The sequence below is a fragment of the Lissotriton vulgaris genome, chromosome 3_1 (assembly GCF_964263255.1).
Source record: "Lissotriton vulgaris chromosome 3_1, aLisVul1.2, whole genome shotgun sequence".
In the NCBI taxonomy this organism is placed as follows: domain Eukaryota; kingdom Metazoa; phylum Chordata; class Amphibia; order Caudata; family Salamandridae; genus Lissotriton; species Lissotriton vulgaris.
Window position 1 is genome coordinate 255,129,684 of NC_141689.1, and position 25,189 is coordinate 255,154,872.

At 43.7% G+C, this 25,189-nt stretch overlaps 1 protein-coding gene across 2 annotated transcripts in view; it reads left to right on the plus strand.

Annotated features, from left to right (window-relative positions):
• The window catches only part of ME2 (malic enzyme 2), a 115,333-nt gene that overhangs the window by 3,443 nt on the left and 86,701 nt on the right, over positions 1–25,189 (plus strand). For both annotated transcript variants that reach the window (XM_086960387.1, XM_086960388.1), the window contains exons 2-3: positions 14,913–15,034; positions 21,155–21,288. In XM_086960387.1, coding sequence (XP_086816513.1) covers positions 14,927–15,034; positions 21,155–21,288 — 242 coding nt within the window. In that variant the 5' untranslated portion in view covers positions 14,913–14,926. The remainder of the gene's footprint in view (positions 1–14,912; positions 15,035–21,154; positions 21,289–25,189) is intronic.

The window sequence follows — 25,189 nt, forward strand, 5'->3', positions numbered from 1 at the left end:
CAGAGGAATTTATGAGCCAGAGACCCGCCGAGGCAGGAATCGAACCCAGGTTCCGGGCCTGAGCTCTGCATCAAGGTCTGCCACTCTAACCATTTGAGCCACACTTCTCCACATCTCATGTGTCTAGTTGGAACATTAATAGTGACCAACTCTCTCAGCTTTACTGGGCCCTTGTTATTTATGGCCCTATGAGCAATACAGCGGGATTTAAACGTAATCCTTGCCTCAATTGGGAGCCAATGCAGCTGTTTGAGTGGTTCTCTTGTGGAGACATAGCTGGGAACCTTGAGAGGGAGCCTTGCTGCTGCATTTTGCACCGTCTGAAGCTCTTTATTACGTATTTGGGTGCACCCACATAAAGTGAGTTACTGTAATCCAGACGGTAAACTATGAGGGATTGAATGACCGTTTTTCCTTAGATGCTTTGGGATAAATACCAGTATCTTCCTGAGCATTCGAAGTAAAGCAAAACAGATGCTAGACAATTTATTTGCTTGGTGGTCCATTGCTAGCAAATTGTCCAACCAGACTCCCACATTTTTTATCATCACTTTGGGAACTGGGTGGGTGAAGGGGGGAGGGGGGGGAGACATGTTAACAGGCCATCTGATCAGAGGTCTGTGTATGGCCTTGTTTCCAAGGATCATTAATTCTGTCTTATCACCATTTAGCTTTAGGCGGCAGCTTGACATCCAGCAATGTAGTTTATCCAAACAGGGCGCCAAATGTTTATTTCCTGAATTATGGCCTTCTTAAAGAGGAAAAAACAGCTGGGTGTCATCCGCATAGGAGACTGCTGACCGGTTTGAGTCCTGCACTAAGGTGGCAAGCTGTCGCACATATATATTGAACAACATGGGGCTGAGAGACGATCCCTGAGGGACACCACAAATCGTTGGAAGTTGTCAGAGGCAGTCTTTGTCCATGACTTGTTAGGATCTGTTTTCCAGGTAAGAGGTGAGCCAATCTAATGCTTTGCCCTGAATTCCCACCTCGCAAAGTCTATCTCTTAGGATCTTGTGATCCACTGTGTCTAACACTGTGTCTGGATGAACACCAATAAATTAAAACTCCACACTAGTAAAACTGAGGTGATCTTCTTTGGCAGAGACCCCCCCCCCCACCATCTGATTTATGGTGGCCGGCAGAGATGGGTATAGCTCCCTCGCCTAGCCATTCTGCAAGAAATCTAGGTGTGCGGTGGGATGATAAGTTGTCCTTTGTTTCACACATACAGCAAGTTGCTGGCTGCTGTATGAGCAAGTTGAGGAATCTACGTAAGATTCTTCGACTTCTACCAGTCAGCTGCCGAAAAACCGTAGTCCACGCCACAGTCACATCCAGGCTGGATTACGCCAACGGTCTGTATTTGGGCCTACCAAGGTACCTTATACAGCAACTACAACTGGTTCAAAATGCGGCTGCGAGACTTTTAATGAGGATTCCCTTCAAGCACTCAGTCTCTCCGTACCTCCTCTCCCTTCACTGGTTACCAGTTGCTAGTAGAATAAAATTCAAAGCACTTACTCTGGCCTTCAGATCCTTATATGGAAACTGCCCAAATTACCTGAAAGTTCGACTTCCAAGGTATTCCCAATCTCGTTCGCTCAGATCCAACAACCATGTGCGTCTGACAGCCCCTAGAGTAAAAAGAGCCCGGCTGGGCGGACGAACCTTCTCGGCCAATGTGGCCAATCTATGGAACTCACTACCCATCACCCTCCAACAGGCCCCATCTGAAGCCTGTTTTAAACACCTGCTGAAAACCTGGCTGTTTACCCAGTCTCGCTAAATGCTACCCTCTCCAGCCTCCATGGTCTGATACACTTGTTCTCTCAGCGCCGGGACACCTCCTCGTGAGGTAGCTGTTCGCGCTATACAAAATTCTGTATTATTATTATTATTATTATTAATGCCGCACTTAGAACGTGAGAAAATTAAACAACCCTAGGCCCTTCGGAAGCCTCTTTCGAAGCTACAGAATCCCATCCAGATACTTTAGCAGCAAATAATAATAATATCGAGCGCTTTAGATCAAATTGAAGTTAACTCAAGCTTTTCAGGTGGTGGGTGGCTGTGGAAGGCTGAAAACTACTAAATGCACAGTATTTTCCTGCCTAACTTGCTCTTTTTAACCACAGACCTCGTCTTTGCTGTAAAGCAGGTTTCAGTTCTGTAATTTAGTCTATTTCGTAAGTCAAGCCATGTGATTCTCTGTAGATAAAATACAGATCTGTGAAATTACTACATGTTTTAACAGACATTTATTAACAATTGTTTGATATAGGCCCATAAAATGTCTTTCTTACCTAAAAATACTAGAATTGTGTAACAGCCCATGTAAGAGTAGGCAAAGGCAGACCTCTTAAATGTACACCGTCTTTTCTACACTAAATAAAACATTTCAGCTTGTGACTCACATTAAGCACAGCAAATGTGAACATTATGTAATACTGGAGCCCTTGCCCCAGGAACTCCTTTGATGTTGTGTTTTTTTTAAACTGCTTCGAAAGAATTATTCTATACCTTCAGTCTGTGTCTGTGATGGGCCTCCAGAGATTAACCAGCAGTGTATCCCTTTTCTTTTGCATTTGATATCTCCCTTCAAACGCAATTGTTGCATTTACAACTACATATTGACTACAATGATGTAATCCATGTTGAGTATGGGCTGAAAGATTCAAGTTTGTGCGACCTAATGCACAGACATGGTAATCACAACGTTTACTTACTTTACAGAGCAAAAAGATCAAGTTGTTTATGACTATTACTTGATGTTTATTTTATGACTTTGCTATAGCTCCCACTTAGCTCCAAGTGGAATTCAAGAGCTTCTAGAGGGCATTTCTGTTGTCAAGATTAACACCAGCTGCTATCAATTAAACCAGGATGTGTGTCAGTGGGTTTTTCTTCTGACTAGCTGACAGACATTCAGAATGTGAGTGGCAGGTGAATGGAACATTTTCTTACACAATACTTCACAGCTTCAGAGGTGGGCGTCTTGGATGTGATTGCAACCGTAGTTGCCATCACATACTTAAGCACTTTTTTAAAAATTTAAATTCTGTTTGAAGAATGCTTATGTGAATGCATGCACATCCACACTGGCCATCTTTCACTGGATTTGTACACCTAAAACAAATGCATTTAAAGATCCCGGATATGAATGTTTCAGCAGGCGGCCATCTTGAAATGGTAAAAAAAAGTACTTTTCTTTTTTGCGATGGTTAGCCACCAATAGTGGGGGGGGGGGGGGGAACTGAAAATTAGGTGGGGCGAGGGCAGGTAAGGAGGAAGCATAGTGAAAGAGGGGAGGGAATATTTTAAAAAAATGCAGGCACTGATGCTAAGTAGCTGAGAGAGAGAGATAGAGGGAGTCAAAATGGACCCTATTGTGCACTGCAATAAAATGTTTGATGTCAGTAGTGGAACACTTCAACCAAACAAAACACAGTGAGACTCAATGTTTGCATTGCAGGACTCTCTTAGAATGCTAAACCTCCAGAAAAAAAGAATTCTTGCGCAACTTCAAGACCATAAATCGTAAACACAAGCCAATCTGACTTCTGCTTTAAAAAAAATACTACATTGATCAAAGTAGGGGACAACCTACTGTAAGAAGCAGACCTGAGCCTAGTATGCTCAACCTCCTCCCGCCCCCAACTCTCCTACACCTTCAACACTGTGACCACAAAATTCTCATCTACTGCCGCCAATCAGTAGCTTTTGATTTCAGACCTTGCCGCCAAGTGTTTCAAATCATTAATCTCAGACTGCAGCCAACACGTGGGAGATGATATCCCTCAACTCCAGCTCACTTACATATGAAGTTCCTCGACACTCCTTCTAAATTAACATAATGCATCTCACAGACCAAACTTTCTCTCACATCTTAACAGAGACTTAGAGTAAAGAAAGTTAGTGCTGTATGGGATGCATACCACTATTTCCAAAGTGGTGCTTTAGTGAGATGAATCTCGTTAATGGAATCTCATGAAAAAACCTTGCATCCCTTGATAAAATCATCAGGTGGTATGTGGCACTAGTCAACTACTGAATGAACAAAGTCTGCACTATGCTGGCCTACTTGTATACCAAGTGACCAGAATATTTAGTATGGAGCTTCAGTTTTGAGCGATGGAAAATAGTGGTCTGTCGTCTCCATCCAAGGAGCCTTCATTGGATGCCCATGCAATAGAACATTTCTTTCAAGAGCCTGTATCTTACTTGCGAGTGCCCAGAGGACGCTGCACCAACTTTCCTTAGAAAAAATATCCAGCATTAGCAACTTTAATGCCTATTCTTCTCTAATGAAACAACCATACCAGCTGCCCCGGAATGCTAAAGAAGAGAAGACAGATTCTTCTATGCCAGTGACCCTGCCTATCAGAAGGCCTTATGCTGAATAGCTACAAATGCCCCAAACTTTTGTTTGTTCTTTAGGCCAAAAGTAGGTACCTCCCTAGACTGATTTCTGGCCAGGATTAAACCTGCATATTGCCTCAGGTTTATGTCTGATATGAGATGGCTATAAAGTGTTGTGATGCAACTCACATTTTATGGGATGACTTCTCATTCTCTATCTACGGCATGGAAAGTTGCATGCTGGTTATGCAACTATACAGCTTTTTAAGGGAGGGAGATACAACTGTCCCACTTTGCATGCAAGTGTTGCCTCTCTCTCAACATTAGAAGCGATTACGTTCTGCAGCAATCTCAATGTAATCAAAGAATTCATTTTGATGCATCAATTGCGGTCTTGCAAATTGTTTATAATCATCACTTAATAAAGATCAGTCACTTTCCATCAAGAGTCCCGTTCCAAATATTAAAAGCAGATTTTTTAAATATTTGTTTTCTATCCAAATAAATGAAACTAGGCAGCATTAGATGCACCCTAGCCTCTGCAGTAAGGAAATAAAGCATGTTTTCTATGCTCCCTGGCTGAGCTGTTCGGTCGCTGCTTGACATTGAGAATAGGCGTCTCGCATAACGTGTATATTTGATACGCAAAACTATTTTTAGCGCCTGTGTTTAATTATGGTACCTGTTCTAAAAGAGGGCTTATCAAACCGCAGCTGGCAATCGGAGTCTCTAGATAAGAATTACATCCATTCCTATTAAAACGTACATTTCTGAACGCCCTATGCCTCAGAAATACTGCCCAATGCCTTCAGTTTAGAAAGACAAAAGACATTTCTTTTGCACCAGCCCTTCAGTTCATAAAACTGATGCTCTTCCCATGCTTCTGTTTCCTTTTCCTTTTACCAAGTACCTTAACCACGATAGCGTGGTGTAATTAGAGTGGCCATGAGTGGACTGTTTCCCAACGCAATATTAAGGGGCGGCACTGGTTAAAGGAGTATTGGCGGAGGCCAATGAGATAACTCTTGCAATACTCGACAATGCTCGGGACCAGAGCACTAATCTGGGTCTCTGCAGAGTGGACGGTGAGGTACAAGTTAAACTAATTAGTTGCTTTCTGATGGTGTGATAACCTGGATTATTATTTGAGGAGAATGTTAGACCACCACAAGTAAGATTGACACTATTGTCGTTTGGTCCAGTAAAGGTTTCAATAATTTAAACATGAGTCCAATCCCTGGAGCTATGGCATGTAGCAAACAGGCTTACTGGAAGAAAATATATAAAGCATTTAGAGGTTCTAAAAGAGTTAGTTGAAAACTCAATACAATAAAACCCCACTCCAATTTATTTATAACAATATGGAATATTTTACACAATAAAATGACAAAAACTCCAATAAGGGCGACCAGAGAGATGAATTTTAAAGATTTAAATACAAATGGTGCTGCAAAGTGCCAACCGTAGGCAACTGGTCAATGGGTTGATGAAGGGTAAGGTCTTGGTGAAGCAGTCGATGTAGGAGGATAGCATGTCTGGAGTTTGCTTCCAGGAAGTTGTCACAGTCAGTCTGATGCTGCTCAGTGTCGGACCCAGTAAAGCTTTCAACCTTAGGACTGAGGAATTTTTCTGAAATTAGGTTTCCTCAGCAGGGCATGGCTGTAGCTGAAGAGGGTTGAGATTGTTGGGTGCCAGATGGCATTGAGTTAGCTGAAGCGCATTTGCAGCTAAGGAGAAGAACATAGCGAGAACTGTGGCGATGTCAAGTCCACTGGAGGTGCAGACTTGATGGATCGGCGAGCTGGTTGGCCTTGAACCCTCAGTAGAAATTTGGCAAAAAGTTTCTACATCCTACATTTCTAGGGTTAGGCAGGACACTAGGACACCATCCAAGGCTTCCAGGACCTTAGGAGGAGCACATGGGGGTTAGGACTCACTCCAACAGAAGCCAATCAATCAATCAGGAGTTTGTTAAAGCGCAACTACTCACCCGTAAGGGTCTCAAGGTGCTAGGGGTGGGGGGGCAGGGGGGGTGCAAGTTCCATTCCATCAAGGAGGGGGGCTGTCAAAGAGCCAGGTTTTGAGGTTTCTTGCGAAGATGGGGAGCGTTGTTGTCTGTCTGAGGTGGAGCGGAAGGGCGTTCCATGCTTTGGCCACGAGGAAGGAGAAGGAGCGGCCTCCCGATCTGGTCTTTCTGGTGCAAGGGACCACGGCGTAGGAAAGCTGGGCTGATCGTAGGGTCCTTTGGGGTGCGTGGAATTTGAGTCGGCTGTTCAGGTATGCGGGTCTGGTGCCGTGGAGGGCCTTGTGTGCGTGGGTGAGCATCTTAAAGGTGATTCTCGCCTCGACGGGGAGCCAGTGGAGTGTGCGCAGGTGCTGGGAGATGCGGCAGTGTTTTGGCAGGTTGAGGACCAGTCTTGCGGCGGCGTTCTGGATGTTCTGTAGCTTGCGGATGAGGTTTTTGTTTGTTCCGGCGTAGTGTGTTGCCGTAGTCGAGTCTGCTGGAGACCAGGGCGTGAGTGACTGTCTTTCGGTGTTCGAGGGGATCCATTTGAAGGTCTTACGAAGGAGGCGGAGGGTGTGGAAGCAGGAAGATGAGACAGAGTTGATCTGGCGGTCCATTTTGAGCTCGGAGTCCAGGAAGATTCCCAGGTTGCGTGCGTGGTCTGTGGGGGTTGGCAGGTTTCCGAGGGCGGTGGGCCACCAGGTGTCGCTCCAGGCGTCGGGGTTTGGGCCCATGATGAGTAATTCTGTTTTATTGGTGTTTAGTTGTAGGCAGCTGTTTTTCATCCATTTGGCGACGGCTTCCATGCCTTCTCGAAAGTTGCGTCTGGCGGTGTTGGGCTCGTTGGATAGGGAGAGGATGAGCTGGGTGTCGTCTGCGTATGACACAATGTTAAGTCTGTAGGTTCTGACGATGGGGGCAAGTGGAGCCATGTAGACGTTGAAGAGCGTCGGGCTGAGGGAGGAGCCCTGGGGGACTCCGCAGGTGGTAGGTGTGGGGTCCGAGAGGAAAGGGGGGAGTCTGACCCGCTGCGTCCTGCCGGAGAGGAAGGAGCAGATCCAGTCGAGGGCCTTGTCCTGGATTCCTGCATCGTAGAGTCTGCGTATTAGGGTGCGGTGGGAGACTGTGTCGAACGCCGCTGATAGGTCGAGGAGGATGAGGGCTACTGTTTCTCCTTTGTCCAGTAAGGTGCGGATGTCGTCTGTTGCGGCGAGGAGGGGGGTTTCCGTACTGTGGTTTTTTCTGAAGCCGGATTGGGAGGAGTCGAGGATGTTGTGTTCTTCAATGAATGTGGCGAGTTGGCTGTTGATGGCTTTCTCAATGACGAAGCCACCAGCAAGGCCCTAGTGCTCTTACAGGAAAATGGGCTTCTTTTAGCTTTTGTGTCCATAGCTTAGCAAGAGGTCAACCAGCTGACCCTTGGAGTCCCCTTCTTTGTCCTGGTTATAAGTGGGAACAGGTCCAGTCCTTCGCGTTCTCTTCGCATGTCTCAACATCAGGTGCAGTCCTCCTTCTGCCTCTCACAGGTCCAGTAATGTTCTGAAGAAGGTGCCCAGGAGTGCCACATGTATGCCTAGCCTATGGGTGGAGGCAACTCCTGTCCCCTCAATAACCAATAGAGAAAAACTTCCCTTGAATAATCCTACCCACTTTTACAGAAGTTCCAGTGTGCCCTACTGTAAAGCAATCGCACAATACCCTTCACAAACTAAAATCAAGATGACCGAACCTCCTGTGCTCATCCTAGAAGTGTGGCCAGGGAAATCGGCAACCTCTCATCTTTGGTAACCCAAAATCAGTTCTTGGGCAGTTCGTCTCCCACTGGCATTGATCCCTGGCTGGCTAGAAGGGCAAAAGAAGGGTCCAGTTCAGATGTTGGCTCTATCTGTCTGTGAGAGGTTTGGTCTCTTTGAAGATAATACAACATTTTCTAGATGTTGCATCGAGAATCTTCTAATCAATTTAAGACATGGAGGCGAGGGTAGTGCTGCTTTTTTCTTTTACTGATTTTCACATCAGCCAATGAAAGTGTAAAAAATTAAAAGCTACAATTCCCATGAAATATATTACATGATAATGGCTCACCAATCACCATGTACATAACCCCTTGAAATAAGATCAGCAGCATCTTGACTGCCCCCGCTCATTCTCTTTCGGCAACATCCGAAAAACCATGTTAGTAGCTGAACACTCTTCGACCACTGGATCAACAGCAAACACCGTCTTTGGGTTTATGCACAGATCTGCACCACTTAAACCTCAGGGAAGAATCCAGAGAACACAAATCTACTTCTGTTTTTGTGCTCGACCCAAGAGTAAAGAAACAAATCATATTCCAAGTCTCCAGACATATATAAAAACAGTTCACATGACAAATAGGAGGCACAATATAGTAAAAAAGAATTCAATTACATTTTTGTTTAATTTAGCAAGATTTATTTTGTTGAGACTTTTTATTGGTTTCATTTTTACATTGACTTTCTCATAAATGCAATGCTTAAAACATCTAAAAATTCTAAAACAATACTGTAATAAATATAAAATCACGTCAATATTGTACATAATATATTCGATCACCCCACTCAGCAATCACTACCTTTCACTCATAAGCCACTCCCATGCACTCTATATACACAAGTCCTTCAAAACCTCAGAAAAATATCTTTAGCAAACAGCAAAGGATGTTTTAAACGGTTTGTCCAGTTCTTCAGTATGCGCCCGTTTACCAGCCTTGCTACTGACACTAGCCTGTTCTTGATCTGAGGTAACCCTCGTCCGTCCACTAGATGGCCCTGGTTTTTGTTCACTGTGAGACTGCTCACGATGCTTGAACTGGGCAGAAATAGGTCAAAGAGCCTTAACCAAGGCCCTATCCACGGACTGTTGGACTGATTGGTCCAGTACCTCTACAAGATTCTCCACAAAACCAGGTCGAGGCCCTTCTCAAAGTATTGCTGGTAATCCAGGTCAAAAGGTGGGGTCCGCCATAATATGAAGATGGGTTACGTGTCCAGAGGCAGTATGGGCTGAGTAGTCGCAATGAAGGTAGTAATGTCTTAACTACGGCATTTAGGGGCAGCATTCGGATTAAAGAGAAAACCAAAATAGATATTATTGCAACCATTAACAACCAACTGTGTTTATGGTGCTAAACGGGCCAAATATATTGAAATTGGGCACAATTAGTTAGTTTTTAGAGGTTCTGCTCTACAAGGCACGTGTTAATGCAGTCTCAGCATGAAATCTCTGTTCAAAGAACAGAGCAGCAGCGGGTATGCTCAAGTCAGCAGGAAACAGGGTGGCCAAGGAAATAGGACTACGGTCAGCAGGGTAGTCGGCCGGTGCATAGTCCTGTCCCGGGTTTTATAAGAAATAAACTGACATATAGTCCATAGGGATTGAAAATCAAAGGAATCTTTAAAGAAAATACAAGGTTAACCAATATTATTAATGCTACAAATATTGTTTGTCAAAGTGAACCGAGTCCCTTGGGTAGCGTGCTCATTCGGCTGGCACAAAGCATGTGTATGAGAGACAGCTAGACCGTACAAATATGACAAAAACCGCCTGAAACCTCAGTGTAACATAAGCAATAGTTACCACATAATGGTAAGTTGAATCAAATGCGATAGCACTTATCTTGACTGCTGAGCAGCAAAGAAAGACAAATCAAGATGGCATTTGTTAGATCTGGGGGTCTCTAGTTGGCAGGGGTAGGTATCAATGTCCAAATAGGGATCCTTGCTTCTAGTAAGGGTAAGGGGGATACACTTTTTGGATAACCCCTGCTCACCCCCTTGGTAGCTTGGCACGAGCAGACAGGCTTATCAAAGGCAATGTGTAAAGTATTTGTACCAACACTCACAGTAACAAAGAGAAAACACCACAAATAGACTCCACACCAGTTTAGAAAAATGAAGTATTTTTATCTAAACTACACAAGACCAAAACGACAAAAATCCAACATACACAGTTCAAGAATATGATTTTAAAAGAGTTCTAGGGTTTGCGTCAAAATAATCCACAATTGTGTCAGTTTTAGCCCAAAGTACCTGTAGATGCAACAAAAGTTCCTAACGGCAGTGCCAGCGTCGAAAAGGAAGCGATGCGTCACTCCTGAGACCCTGGACAGGCGATGCGGCAACCCCTCTACACGCAGCCGGAGTGTTGTGACGAATCCGGTCTGTATGGGGAGCGATGCAATACCTTGTATGGGTTCCGGGGTGCAGGTTCTCAGTTAGATAGCATCTCGTACAGGCACGTTGCGACTATCTTCGGGGCGGTGACTATCTTCTGTACAGCGGTGATGCGTGGCGCAGGGTTGATCCTCTTCTGCCGCGGCCCCTCGATGTGTTGGTGCTGGGCTCTGCGACGATGTGATGGGGTCTGCAGGCAAGCGGTGTGCCGGTTCTCGCAGCAATGACAGGCTCTGCGGCGATGTTCGCAGCAACAGGAATCTTCTCTCACCGGGGGATGCAAGTGAACAACGCGTCGATTCTTGCAGCGGCAACAGGCGCTGCCACTATCTTTGCGGTGATAGGAATCTTCTTGCTCTGTCGACGATGAGCTCCACAAGCGAGCGATGCGTGTAAATGCAGATTGTCTTCTTTTCCAACTCCCCAAAGAGCAGGAAACCACCTCCAGAGACCCCACAACTGGATCAAGCACTCTAGGCAGGTCAGAACTCACACAGCAGAGTTCAGGAAAGCTCGGGGTGAAGCCCTTTTGTTACTGGGACTTCTTAACAGGATGCCAGCTCTCCTCAGGCCCTTGGAGATCTCTTCAAGCAGGGGACACAGCAACAGCAAAGTCCTTCTCCTCTCCTTGGCAAAATAGCAACTGCAGGTCAGCCCACAAACACACAGCAGGACAGTCCTTCCTCTTCAGTCTTCAAGTTTTTCTCATTGGCAGAGGTTCCTTCTTGATTCCAGGATGATCTAAAGTCTTGGGGTCTGGGTACCCCTTTTTATACCAATATTCTCTTTGTTCCTTGAAGGCAGAGAGGCCTTTGCCTAATCCAAAACATTTCTGGTCAGTCCTGGAGCACTCTGTTTACATGACTCCTTCTCTCCTTTGAGAGAGAGGCAGGATCGTTAGCCGCCCAGCAGGAGGTGGAACCAGCATTGTGGAAGCCCATTCAGGCCCAGGTGTTATCCCCTACCACCTCTCAAAATGCAGATGGAGCTTTTCAGCCTAGTGTGGACTCACCCAGCCTCCTGGTGCCACCCCAGCCCCTGTCACTCACAAACCAGACAGTCCATTCACAAACAGGCAGAGGCACACAGGAAGGGCAGACAAGAAAACAGCCACTTTCTAAAAGTGCTGTTCTCAAACATAGAATTTAAAAAACATCCTTCCTAAAAGATGGGTTATTAAATTCTGAGTTCAGGGATACTAGACTTCCATTTTCCATCTTGCTCCTATGGGAAGATATGCAGGCAAACATACACAGTATTCCCCATTCTAGCCTATGGGCAAGATAGCCTTTCAATAGTGAAAAACGAAAATGGCTGTAATTCACTATCCGGACATGCCACAAACATCAGTGCATGTCCTACCGTTTACCCACAATGCACCCTGCCCTTGGGCCTACCATAGGGGTGACTAATATGTATAAAAGGGAAGGTTTAGGGCCTGGCAAGTGAGTGCACTTGCCCAGTTAACATGGCAGTTAGCAATTGCACACAGGCACTGTGGTGGCAGGCCTGAGACACCATTTTAGGGCCACTCATGTGGGTGGCACAATCAGTGCTGCAGGCCCACTAGTAGCATTTGAATCACCAGCCCTGGCACACTCAAGGCAATTTACTAGGGACCTACTGATGAAACAAATCTGCCAATCATGGATAACCAATCATAATTACAATTTAAATACAGCAAACATATGCGCTTTAGCACTGATCAGCAGTGGTAAAGTGCCCAGAGTCCTATAGACAACAACCACGGGTCAGGAAAAAGAAAGGAGGAAGACGCAAAATGTTTAGGGATAAACCTGCAAAAAGGGCCATTTCCAACAGCATTGATCCTGTTTCTTGAGGTTATAAGTATTGTGATTGGTGACTGAATATGATGTAATATGGTTCAAGTGAAGTGCAGTTTTTACTTTATTATTCTATTGGCTGCTGTGAAAATCAGTAAAAGAAAAAATATATATTTGGAGCCTCGGGTCCTGACATATAATTAAGTTCCTGGGCAGGGTCCATATGGTTAGCCTGTCAGTCTTTATGGAGACCTTGATCACATCCCCACACCCAAGGCCTTTGTTTCAGCTCTGGGATCAACTTCTCAGCTCCTGGGTGACAGCTGGAAGCTCATGCAAATGGGCTTCTAGGGGCTTTAGGCAGAAAAGGCAACTTTACAAAAAAGTACCTTTATTAGAAATTAAGAACAAATACTGCTTTACCAATTAATTTAATTTGTATTAAATATTTTAACTCCACCCAAGAATTAACTTTTTGTCTGGTGGAAATAACATTAATTAATTTAAATATTAAATCCCAGTGCTTTCCTGTGAACAGCTAACCCTTCTACAGTGAAAATAGCTTTTGGGGCCTTGTCACTTTAAGCACATATTTTACATTATACTTTTAAATATCATTCCTTTAGATGCCAGGCACCCTGCCTTATTGGGCATTAAGGCTTACTTATGGGTGACTTATTAATATTTAAAAGGAGGGGTTAGGCTTGTCAAAAGTGTTTATTATTAAGACATGTTGAATTTGCATTTCAAACCTGCACAACCACATTACCAGGGGCAGGCACATAGTCAAGTATTGCACTGTCACTCTAGTGGTGGGACACTGTGTGCTGTAGTCTACTAGTGTCATTTAACTTACAGGCTTTGTACACTTCGTACCGTACTCTAGGGACATATAGATAAGTAAAATATGGCAAAGCTTTAGCTAGTTTCAACATTTTTAGGGGTCAGAGCACATGCACTGAGGCCTGATTAGGAGAGTCCCAGTGCACAGAGTTGAAAACAGTTCTCCACTTTCAGAGTGCAACCAGTCATTTGTGCAACTATTGCTTGTGCTTCTGACAATGTACGGATCTTGAGATTCTGGTATAAGAAGAATTCTTTAAGGTCCTGTCTATCCAGGGCGGGCACCCTTTCTTTGTCACCAGAAAGTAGTAAGAATAGAAGGCCCCTCTGCTTTCTACAGAAGAGACTTGTTCTGAAACGTCTAAATGGAGTATGAGTCACAGTCCGAAGATCAATAGATTGTGATTGAGGCAGTGTGCATCTTGTCTTCAGCAGCTAAGACAGTTGTAGCAATCCAGAGTATGCTATGTTCCTAGTACATGAGTAGTCCTGATAGGTTTGGGTTCTCTCACCAACTAAAAGTGGAAAAAATTGGAGCTTAACAATTCATTTGACAGCACAGCTTTCCCAAAAATAATTGACTAAAATCCATGAGCATAATTAAAACCGTCAGTTTCAGCCAATGTTTTTCATGCTTTCACTTGTGCAGTTTCTCCTGATCTCGCACCCCTCCTCCCTGTTGTCCACCTCTTTGTTAGTTGGAAAATTTGAGATTTCACATCCCCATAATCCACTAAGATATGCCCCTGCATAGACAATGGCTTATTTAATCTTTATAGCAAGGTCTCCCGTGGTGGGGATGAGCATATGAATATTTCGAATTTCTTGTTTTACGTTTTTATATATGTCACCCAAGTCGGCAACATTATATAATATACCGAATTGAAGCACCTATTTTAAAGGAGCAAACCTTTATCAGATTTTTACAAAACCTTTGTTGCTTGGTTGAAGGCTTTGACTCCTGCTATAGCTCTTTGAACCAAGTCAGAACGTGGCCTTAACTTTTGCCTGGGGTCTCCTTGTGGATTTGCTGGTTAACCTGTTTAATGGATACCAGCCTGTCTGGAGGTCTTTTTTCACAGTATTGTCCTTCTAAAATATACGGTACAGAATGTATGCTACTACAGTATCGCAAGAGTACGTTTAGATTTGCCGGTCTTAACTCCACATCTGTGTATCTAGGAGATCGTCCTGCATCGAGCTTATTAGAGGGAGGCTACCCGGCTATGTAAAATATTTGCATAAATGCATGGTATGGGTCAAAAAGGACTCTATTGTAACCTCTAACAAGGATTTTCCTTGTCTTGCCACTAGAAGGCATAATACCCTCAGATAGCTGGGATCCTAAACTCGGGAGTATGTCAGATTTCAAAAAGTTGTGATGTGCAGGGACAGGTGGCTATTTATGTTAATGTTTTGCAGAGCGTTTGTTGCCATTGTGCAATACCTTGGTAGTCAAAAGTTCCTCTGCCCATCCTTCTGTTTCTTTGAGATGCCAAGTTATATTAGCCCAGAATGGGCCATGCATTTTGCAATTAACGAGAGCCTATGACACCACCCCACGCCCATATGGCAACACAACCAGTTGTGTGACATGCATTCTGCTTATGTCACATTTGATGATCTGCACCTCTACCTGCATGTTTTCCTTTTTCTTTGTGCTAAACAGATGTAGTACTTTCATATTTATTATTTAACATTACTGATATTTCTTTTCAGTCTTCTACAGAAAAATGTTGTCACGACTGAGAGCCGTTGCTGCCCCTTGTGCACTGGCATGTCGCAGAGTACACACCAAAGAGAAGGGCAGGGCTCTTATGTTAAATCCAAGAACCAACAAGGTAAGCAAAATATTTCTTATACTCTAGACTTTTGTCACAAAAGTAATGGTCATACCAGACTGAATTCTAAGATATCTTCTTGGTTTACTGCATGCAATTAAATAGCATGTGCAAAGCAAGAATAATGCCTCACCAGGAGTAGTGTAACATCCCTGCTCTGCCTTCTAACCACTCATACTAAGGACTGCCACAGTGCTTTATTTGTAAATAAAAAACATAAGTGCAGGGATCAAAGGTTTTCTTAGACGCTTATCACTGGTGCTGTGAATTCCAAGGACACCTGGTCTTGATTTATCTCATTCCCCAGACTCATTTGTCCCCTCTTAAGTCTACTGGGGAGGTAGACTATTCCTTAAAGTGTTCATCAGACAGCCCCACAGTGGGATGTTTAACAGCCTCTCTTGTTTTTTTCATTGACTTGAGGGGGTTCCTACCTTTTTCTGGCCCTGATACAAAACCTTGTTATTATACTCCTTTCTTTCCTCACCTGGTGCACGCACACACAACCTGCTTTATAAGGTTGTGCTTTCTAGGGCAATGGTAGCCTGACGTTTCACACTGTCTCTGGTTTCTGTGGTTGGTAGGCCTGCACAAATACACCTTGTTCTGGTTCTACACTGTACCGTTTTAGGCTGTTTATTGTGGCATGTATGCCAGTAGTCTCACTCCTTAACCCCACTGACACAGGATTCCCTCTCCTACCACCTCTGTACATAAGATGCCTTGTTGGCCTCTTTTGACTTGTCAATTGCTGACTGACTGAACCACTAGACAAGATCCCATGCCTCCTGCGAGATACCCTGCCTGCTCCTGAATACCCACACTCTTACATATATCCTATGTATATAGTAACGTGACCATCGCAGCAATGCTTTATATCCTCTTTCACAAACTAAAGCTAGTTTGAGCTTTCTATAGGTTTTATATTGTCTGGTATACTTTTGTGTTGTTGTACTACTGACGGTAGCCTCTATGGAAAGTGTTACAATTTTCCTTTCCAACCAGCTGCAGCGTGTTCTCACACACTTTTCTAGCTTTTTGTTTGAACAGGTTTTTCTATATCAAGCTCTGTCCCCAGTTGTTCCTATGATACACCAGCTCACTGTCTTGCCCAACGTGAGTTATACTTTGTTTATTCCAAGCCGTTAGTCTTGTAAAGTACAGTATGATGGATATCCCCTTTATATTGCAGTGGTAGATCTTACCCGCCAGAAGGTGCATTGGCTGGGCTTTACCTTGAACATGATGTAAAGCTGGGCATGGCACTCCTTTTCTCTTTGTATTCTGACTTCATCTGCCCTTGATGGTCATGTTGCGTCTCTAGACAATCCCTAAATTGTTAACATTGTCCTCACTGAGTGACAGGCTCACAAGCTAGGCCAAACAAAAGAGGACGCTTAAATTATCTTCCACCAAATCTTTGTGTATAGCCTTTCTATGAAACAAAACGTCTGTCCCACAGAGTCTAACAAACTGAAGACGCATTAGGTTGGGATGGTCATGTTGCCATTGGATGCTCCTGCTCCCAAATCAATGGTATATGTGTGTTTCCAAAAGTGTGCTGTGTGTAATTTTCTTTTATAATACATTCCCACACTGGGTACTGAAGACTTTGATGGACACAAAGACCTCCACCAACATGAAGGTGAAAACCCCCTTGCCAGTGGTTGGTTTTGTATACACCACCTAACGGGACCTAGCCAATATTTTCTCAACCATGATTACCCTCCTAATAATCTTCAGCCATTCAAAACTAGGGGGAGGATGGGACATCAGAAAGACCACGTTCTTGAAAAATGTGGATGCCCGATGAAGGGTACAGTACAGACACTGGATTCCTTGGAGGCTTGTATATTTTGGAGACATCCCTTATCTGACCAGTGATAGAGATTACAGAGTTCTACCATGGAAATATGGCACCAGCTCACAAGCTGACGTATTCCTGAACGCTTTAATCCATACATTCTTCCCTAATAGAGTGAGCTGTCTTGAAAGGAGTGACCCACTCTCCCATTCGCCTGCTATTAGAATTTGACCAAATGGTGCCAAGCATGAAGCGGCGGTGAATTAGCGTATCTAGGTAAAAACAATGAACTGAAACCATCTTTAAGAACCATTTGAGTAAATATCTGGGTTTAAGGAGAGGTTCATTGTTTTCCAGTGGCGGAAGGAAAAATATATGCAAAGTGCCCAATGATAAACGACTCGGTGATGCTTAAGAAGAGAGCCGCGGATAGTCACGGTCATCTTGAAGCAACTATCAGGGGCTTCAGGAAGGAGTATTTTTTCTTAAAATCGTCCGATTATGCAGCAGACGATGTATTATGTGGCAAATATGGCAGAGCCATAACTATGTGGAAATCATTTGCAAAAGTCAGATGTTTTGACATTCATATTTGTACTGCTCTTTTGAAAGAAGGGAGGAGAGGTGCTGATGACAGAAACTGCGCGTCCCCAAAACAAATTTCTTGTGATTCCACTTTTAAGCATATTTGAGGCATTTTGTGATTTGAAACTTTCACCACCAAGCCATCCATCACTCAGTATCACCTCAGCATCACACAGCACTACTTGACTGTTACTCAGCACCAACTTAGCACCATCTCTGCACAAGCACACCACTATCCTAGCACCACCCCAGTATCACTCAGCATCACCTCCAGTATCACTCGGCACCAGTGCATCAGCACAGCACCACCTCCGCTTCAGCACAGCACCACTGCCTCATAAATGCACCACCACCAGTTTAGCACACCTCATCAGTGCACAGCACCAACTCAACATTAGAACACCACCATCTCAGCACAGCACCACCTCCACATCAGTACACCACTACCACTGCCCCATCTCAATACCAGTGCAACCCCACCTCCGGAGTAATTCAGCACCAATGCAGCTCCATTACAGCATCAGCACAGCATCACCTCAGCACAGCACCAACTAAGCATCACTCCGCACTACCTCAGTACCAGAACACCACTACCACCTCAGCATCAATCAGTACCACCTCAGTATCTCTTATGATAAGCTGAGCAGTACGTCAACATCAGCACAGTACCATCTCCACATCAGCACGGCACCACCTCCTCATCAGTGCACCACCAACAGCACAGCACCAACTCCGCATCAGAACAGCACCACCTCAGCATCGCCCGTCACAACCTCCGCATCGCCCTGCACCACCTCAGCATCACAGCTACACCAGCAAAGCACCACCTCCATATCATTCAGCACCACCTCAGTCCGGTCTCTCAATCTGTCATCTGTTGATTCTCCTCTAGTGTCTGTCCACTGCTCATGTTGTAATTCCCATACTATTTCCCAACCTCCACCCTCCCATTGTTTATACCCTTCCCCCATAACAAAACAAAAAAAGCTATAATAAACCAGCATTAGCACAGGCAGGATGACGTTGCCAGCATTGAAAGGACAAAAAAACAAGAAGAATTGTATGTTAATTAATTTTTCAATCTCTTCGTTCAGTTGTACATAATGTCTTCTTGGTTATATACAAGGTAACAAAATTGTGTAACACTTTTTTAAAATAACTTTATGATGTGCTGCACAGCAGCCACCCTGCTCTACAACATAGCTTAAGCAAAGCCAATAGATCTGGCTAAACACTTATAAGGTCCCAAAGGCAAGACCTATTGGCTATGCCAATGCTTGTTTTGAATTAGGCGTCCCGCTTTTCATTTCCTTTATCTAACATTGGCTGTGCATGATGAAGGGAAGGGCTTTCTTCCATAATGCCAGCATGCATTCGGAGGTATTGGGCCGCTGTAAATTTGCACAAATTCACGGTATGTGAAGCCCACGCAGGGACTCCAATCTGCATTTCTACAGCCACGCTTTGTGGTTTTTTTTTCCCAACCTACCCCAAGTTGTGCTATTCCTGTACTTTTAAATTTCGTTTCCAGGGCGGCACGAGGCAATGTAGCCCCTCATACTCCTCTTCCTAAGCAAGGGGGCCGGCATCAGGGCCTGGCGGCAGGGGGGGGGGGGGGGGGGTGTGGGGGAGGGGCTGTTACCTTTCTTAGTTTTTAAATGGGCGGATTTCATCATGCTCGCCTGTCCGCCCCTGTTGCTTCCATGTGTCCACACTGCCTGTTTGGGTTGGTTAATAATTCTTTATATAGTGCAGCCCTGCTCTCTGTCGCACTCCATACCGGCCCCAGGGGAGTATGTTATACTTCCCCCACCTAGCAGCTTCCTTTCCTTTCTTATCTAGTTCTGCCAGGCGCCCTTCCCGGACCCGCCCCCATGCCATCGGTCACATTTACCTCCTACCATTAATCCCCATGAAAAAAATAATACTGTGCGGAAGTCCATTCGGTAAAAAATTAATCTTCAGTTATTCCCCATTCTGCAGGAATTAACTTGGAACTGCATTTACTTGTGAAATATTACAGCCTTATACCAGTGTTTACAGGTGCAGAGATGCAGACTCACCAGCACCCTCACCTTGTAAAGGGGGCTTTAATCAGAAGGAAGGGGGTGCCCTTCTGCCGCGCCATGATGGGAGTAACAGGAGCGTGTTCTTGTTCAATCAGATCAAGAGAACTTGTCTGTGAGAGAAAAACACACGTGGAGCAGCCTCACAGAATGTCTGCAGTGCTCCAGCGACTTTTTCTTGGGAGCATGGCGATTGTGAATAAAATGATCCACTTAACTGCATTTTCATGCTTGAAAAACTGTTAATAAGCCATGATGCCCACCTTCCAGAGCCCTGCACTATTGTGGTGGTCCACAAAAGCCTCTACACATTTCATTTCCCCACCATCGCTGTGCTCTCCGGCCTCTTTCCATTTTTCAGCAGCAGGCAGAGAAAATGTCACAACGATGCAGGCTGTGGGCTGCTACTGCTCATCTAACCATGCAGATGCCACTTGGCAGCTTGCGTGATAAAGTATAGGAGTCCTCGAGAGAAAATAGAACAAGCATTTGCAACACAATAGGTAATAAATAAAAGGCATTATCTATGAGTCTGTTTGTCCCCTTGATCAATGTGGGTTTATGACCCAAGCACATATTCTGGTGCTTTTCTCTTTTACATTGTTTAGATGAATTTACCTTCTCTATAGCTCATAATGTTGCCATGTGGATTCTAGTTCACCAAAATTGTCGTGATTGTTAGTAAAAAGGATATTTGTGTCCTCAAAAGCCTAAAAACTAGTTTGCCATTTACATCATGGTTTAAGTATTGTGCTGATAAGTTGTTTGGAACAATAAAAAGGTTTTTTTGAAGAAAAAAAGTATTGATGTTGGCTGATTATGATGTGCTAAGGTGTAGAATCTCATTGCATGTGTGAGATTTTAAGGTGTGGAGCCCTCATTGGAGGAGGCGGAAGAGGCATAAGTATTACAGATGTGAGTATTCTTGAATATGTGTGCGTTCAGAAGGAGTGACTCAGAAGTGAGCTATGGCAAAGGAGAACCTTATAGGAGCAAGCAAAAGGATGAATCATTCATGAACTAAACACAACAAAAGGATCATGTGCAAGTCCGCATTTTAGATTTATTGAGGATGCTCTGCTAGTGATATGGAGATGTATTCTGACAGCACGGAAGCAGAAGTCTGAGGAGTAGATGAGAGTAGGTGGATGAGTGTGGCAGCAGGGTGTTGGGATGGTGCTGATTTCCGGCGAGAAGCATGATGCAAAGTAATTTATCAATAGCGGTGATTGTGTGATAGTTGTACGTGCTGGAGAGAGTAAGTGGTTGGAGATACAAGCAAGTCATTGAGGGTTGGGTCAAAATGAGCTGCAGATGCTCTAGAAGTACTTTCTACCTAAACTCCGTTAAATTGGTGTCTTAAACCATATGTCAAGAGGCTTGCGGCACGTTTTGGCAAACTGTTGTGCAGATAACCTGGTGTTTTGCAGAGGGTGGACTACATAGACTTTGACTGCAGCTTCAGAACTTTGCCTGAAAATAAAAAATCTGTGTGTGCTTTCAAAATGCCATTGACCAGAAGTGACAAACTTTGTAGCTCATAGTCGCTAAATTCTAGCGCTACAGTTTTTTCCATGTTGGACAGCAAGATTTATTATTGCCCAACCATGTTTGAAAATATACACTTTTTGCATTCTGATCTGTGTCTTTTATTTCTATTTCCAGGGCATGGCATTTACGCTGCAGGAGCGACAGATCCTTGGACTTCAGGGTCTGCAGCCTCCAAAAATAGAAACACAGGACATCCAAGCTCTGCGGTTTCATAAGAATTTGGAGAAGATGGATGACCCTTTGGAAAAGTTCGTAAACGTAGCACAAATCTGTAGCATGTTTAAAATGAATGTTGTGTAATGAAAGTTATTAATCTTGTGTTAGTGGCACATCTAATGGAATATAGTAAGGTGTGATCTCAACCTTGAAAGAGGTTTGGGACATATTGCTGCTATATCGTTGGTGTAGCAATCTGACAGCGACTATTCTAAACAATCAAGATTGTAAAATTCAGAAGGCTGACGGGGATGATCATGAAGATTGCTGCTGGTTGTCCTGGTTTATGATGTTCCCAGAATGGCCCCTAGAAACAGTGGACTCTGGTCCTTTTCTCCCAGTTTAAATATGAGTTTAATGTGAAATTGTCAGCTCATTAATCTACTAAGTGAAACTAAAATCTAGTACGGTTGTTCGCATCTTTGACAACAGAAAATCCTACTTAATATATGTTCTGACCTTTTGTTGGCCAAAAGTAGCGACAAACACAAGTCAGTCTGCCCTGAGGTCAGTTTGCACACCGCTCCATCCCTAAATAGATGGGCATGCAGGAGTTGTGCAATTTGGTCGTTTTATACCGTTCTTTATTGGAAATTTCAAACAAAACAATCACTGGCCCATGCGCTTGTATACAGAATATATTTATAACAACAAGGGGCCCCAATTAAGTCAACAAGGGACCTCGGGGAACTTGAATCTTTCAAACAACAGCGGTCCCATGTATACAGAATAGCATCGTCCGATGCAGCAGTATCATCACCAGCACAATCATCATAATATTAATAATATATTAACAAAAAAGTGACAGTCAGTGCAATAGGATGTTTTCAACTAGTGAGGTGCTTGCCAACTTTGGCATATGAGGAAAACATAAGGGTAATGGGTGGAAAGCTTGAAATAATCTTGCCTAGTGATAATTGCTTGGGCTGCATGCCAGTCCAGTCGTTTTGTGCCAGTGTAGCACTCCAGATCAGAATCACCCTCGTGCAAATCAAGCCTGATCCTTGTCCAACAGCAACAGTCCAACTGGAACTGCCAGGTCAGGTCCTCTCTTGAAGAAACTCAAAATCTTCTTTCTCAGGGGTCTCACTAATAGAACAAAGAACTTGAAGCTGAAATATGAAAAGACATCTTTATTAAACTTAAATAAGTGAGGCTACGTCACACAGAAGCCTTAGCAACTGAATGAGGCAGTCTGAGGAGTACAGAAAACAGAGGCCTTATATATGCTTAGGGTTACAAAACTCAGCATAAAAGTAAGGGGTAGTCCTAGCTTTTGCAAGCATGCAAAATGCCTAACATGGACATGCAAGATCTGCCAAATATTAGCCAATAGGAAAACATTCAAAACAAGGCATCATGTAACCAGAACATCCCCCTTGAGTCGTGTCTTTGCCCGATCCCATAAGTCAATCAATGACAGCACATATAGGTCAATCAGTAATGGCAGAACATCTTTGCGTGCTTCAAAGGGAAGGTTTGTGGAATAGGAAACCAGGGAGAGAATAGCGAAAGCCAAAAGATAAGATACAGCACAAAAAGAATACTAGAGGCTAACAGATAGTTGATACAGGGATTAGGTGGTCTAGACAAGAATTAGTTTAGGCCGGCTGGTGTCTGAGATGAGTTTCAAGACCAGGACAGAGGGGGTTTTCAACACATTGCAGTCCAAAAGGGCAGAGACACTTCGTGAATCATGCAGCCTGTGTAAAGGCAACACAAAATTGAGTTTGAATGTAAAATGGAGTAAAAAACCACGTAACCTCACTCTGAATGGGAAACCAGCAACAACCACATTATAATGGCTTTGGTCTGAATGGGTCTTATCTGTGAGGTTCTGCTTGGGTCCAATGGGACAGTGATTGTGCAGCCCACATCTGGACATGCCAGTTGAACCTGGGGCATCATACTGAAGAATATAAAAAGGCAAAGTGTGGAATAATTGAATCCATCTCAGCCATTGATAATTATTTTGAGACACATTCCAGTCCTTTGGTTTTTTTTGGTTTCCTGGTGGCAAAGGGAATGGCGGTTAACCTTACGGTCGCGGAACATTGAATTGCAGAACGCTTCGTGATCGGGAATAGTGGCGAGATCGATCCACCCTTTACTAGACTCGCAGGTTTCCGTCACGTCCGCGAGACCCATATTGAAAACAGATGCGATACCGATTACTGCACAGAAATCTACTAAATAGGTAAAAAAAACACACTCCCTACAGGCTGCATACCAGCCCACGTTATTTAGACCCCCGACGAAGGGGCAATACAAGCCCCGAAATGCATTGGGTTTTTTCTTTTTCTTCTTTTTAAAACCTGGGTTGGTGGTAAAATGTTTGTTTTTGTTTTCAAAACATATTATTTGTAATGAACTGTGCTCTTGACCTTACAAAAAGAAAATGTATGAAAAATAACATGTGAATGCAATACATTGGCGTTTTGAGACATTGATTTAAAAATAAATGTAATGGTATAAAGGAAAAATTAATTTGTTTGTTGTGCATACCAGAGTCCTAGTGATTCACACCACTAGGCCATATACACTGTAACACTCTAGACAAGAATTGCTCACACGGAAGTAGGGTTTGGTCATGCTCCATTTTGGGAAATGGGCTACTTTCCATGAAAAGGTACCATTGTGAAGAGTGATCAGTGATCCTTCCTCCCTCTTGCCTAGCTTAGTAAGTGGCAATTTCTCCTCCCTCCCCCCTGCCCCCAATTCTCTTAATACATTTGGGGATCCTGTATCAGTCTGTGGCAAACACAGCAGCAAATAAAACAATAATATCTACAGAGATGATATCAATACCCCCATGAATTTAAAGTATATTTGTAAATTTTTTATTTAATCAACAGGTGACCTGGGTTTTATAATGAGTAAATTCAAAAGGATATTTAAAAAAGACCATCAGTGTGATCTTTCTTACTTGGGTGCTTCGAATACTTGCTTTATTGAAATGCATTTTGTTCAACTGATTTGATGATTAACATTACCTACTTCATTGTCTTTCCTCTCTTGCCCCAAATAATGTGAGATCTGCCACCTAATTGCAGAAACAGAAAATGTTTCATGAAGCTGTTACATAAAAGCTGTGTGGACTTTTACATAACATAATAATGAGTTTTTAACAACATATTGACTTTCAGAATGTTGACTAACACTATATCATAAGCTGAGATTTCTATTCTTAATGCCACCTCAATCTATCTATCTCAGGGACACTCAAAGTACGGCCCGGGGGTCGTATGCGGCCATCCTTACCTCAAATTGCAGCCCCCTGGTGAACAGCAGCACTGGACTGCTGTTCACTTGAAAGAGCACCAACATTCAGAAATCTGTGAAAGAAATGCGTTTCCTTCATTTACACGTTAACTGAAGTAACGGAAAAGAAGGTGTCCTGGACAACTTATCTTTAGAGACCCCTTTAGTTTTAAATACAACTTGCACTAAACATGTAAAAACATAATAAATGGTCTACAAACTACAGTGTAATAACATGCATGTGCATTTCTTTGACTTTAATTCTTGGTACATGAGACTAGAGCGTCGGTGCCAGACAGAAGTCTCGGTTTGTTGTCCAGCCACCATGCTTCTGTTTCAAGCCCCCCCTACACCCACCTTTCACCACACCGATCCTTGCAGGCATCGGTGCAACCATCGGGCATGCCACATTCAGTACTTTACGGCCCGGGAGGTATGTTTGCGAGTACCCAGGATCTATCTAATCGATCTGTCTGTTATTGTATACTTGGATTTACATAACTTGACAGTAAAGTTAGTTGTTGATATTCTGGATGCAATGTTTTCTTGGGATGTTGTGAAAAACATGGTAATGTGTTAGAGCAGCATATTGTCTCCTCAGATGTATAACCTTCCCAGTTATCGTTAAACACAAGTTCATATCGACTAGAAGCTGGTTCTCTCATGCTCAGT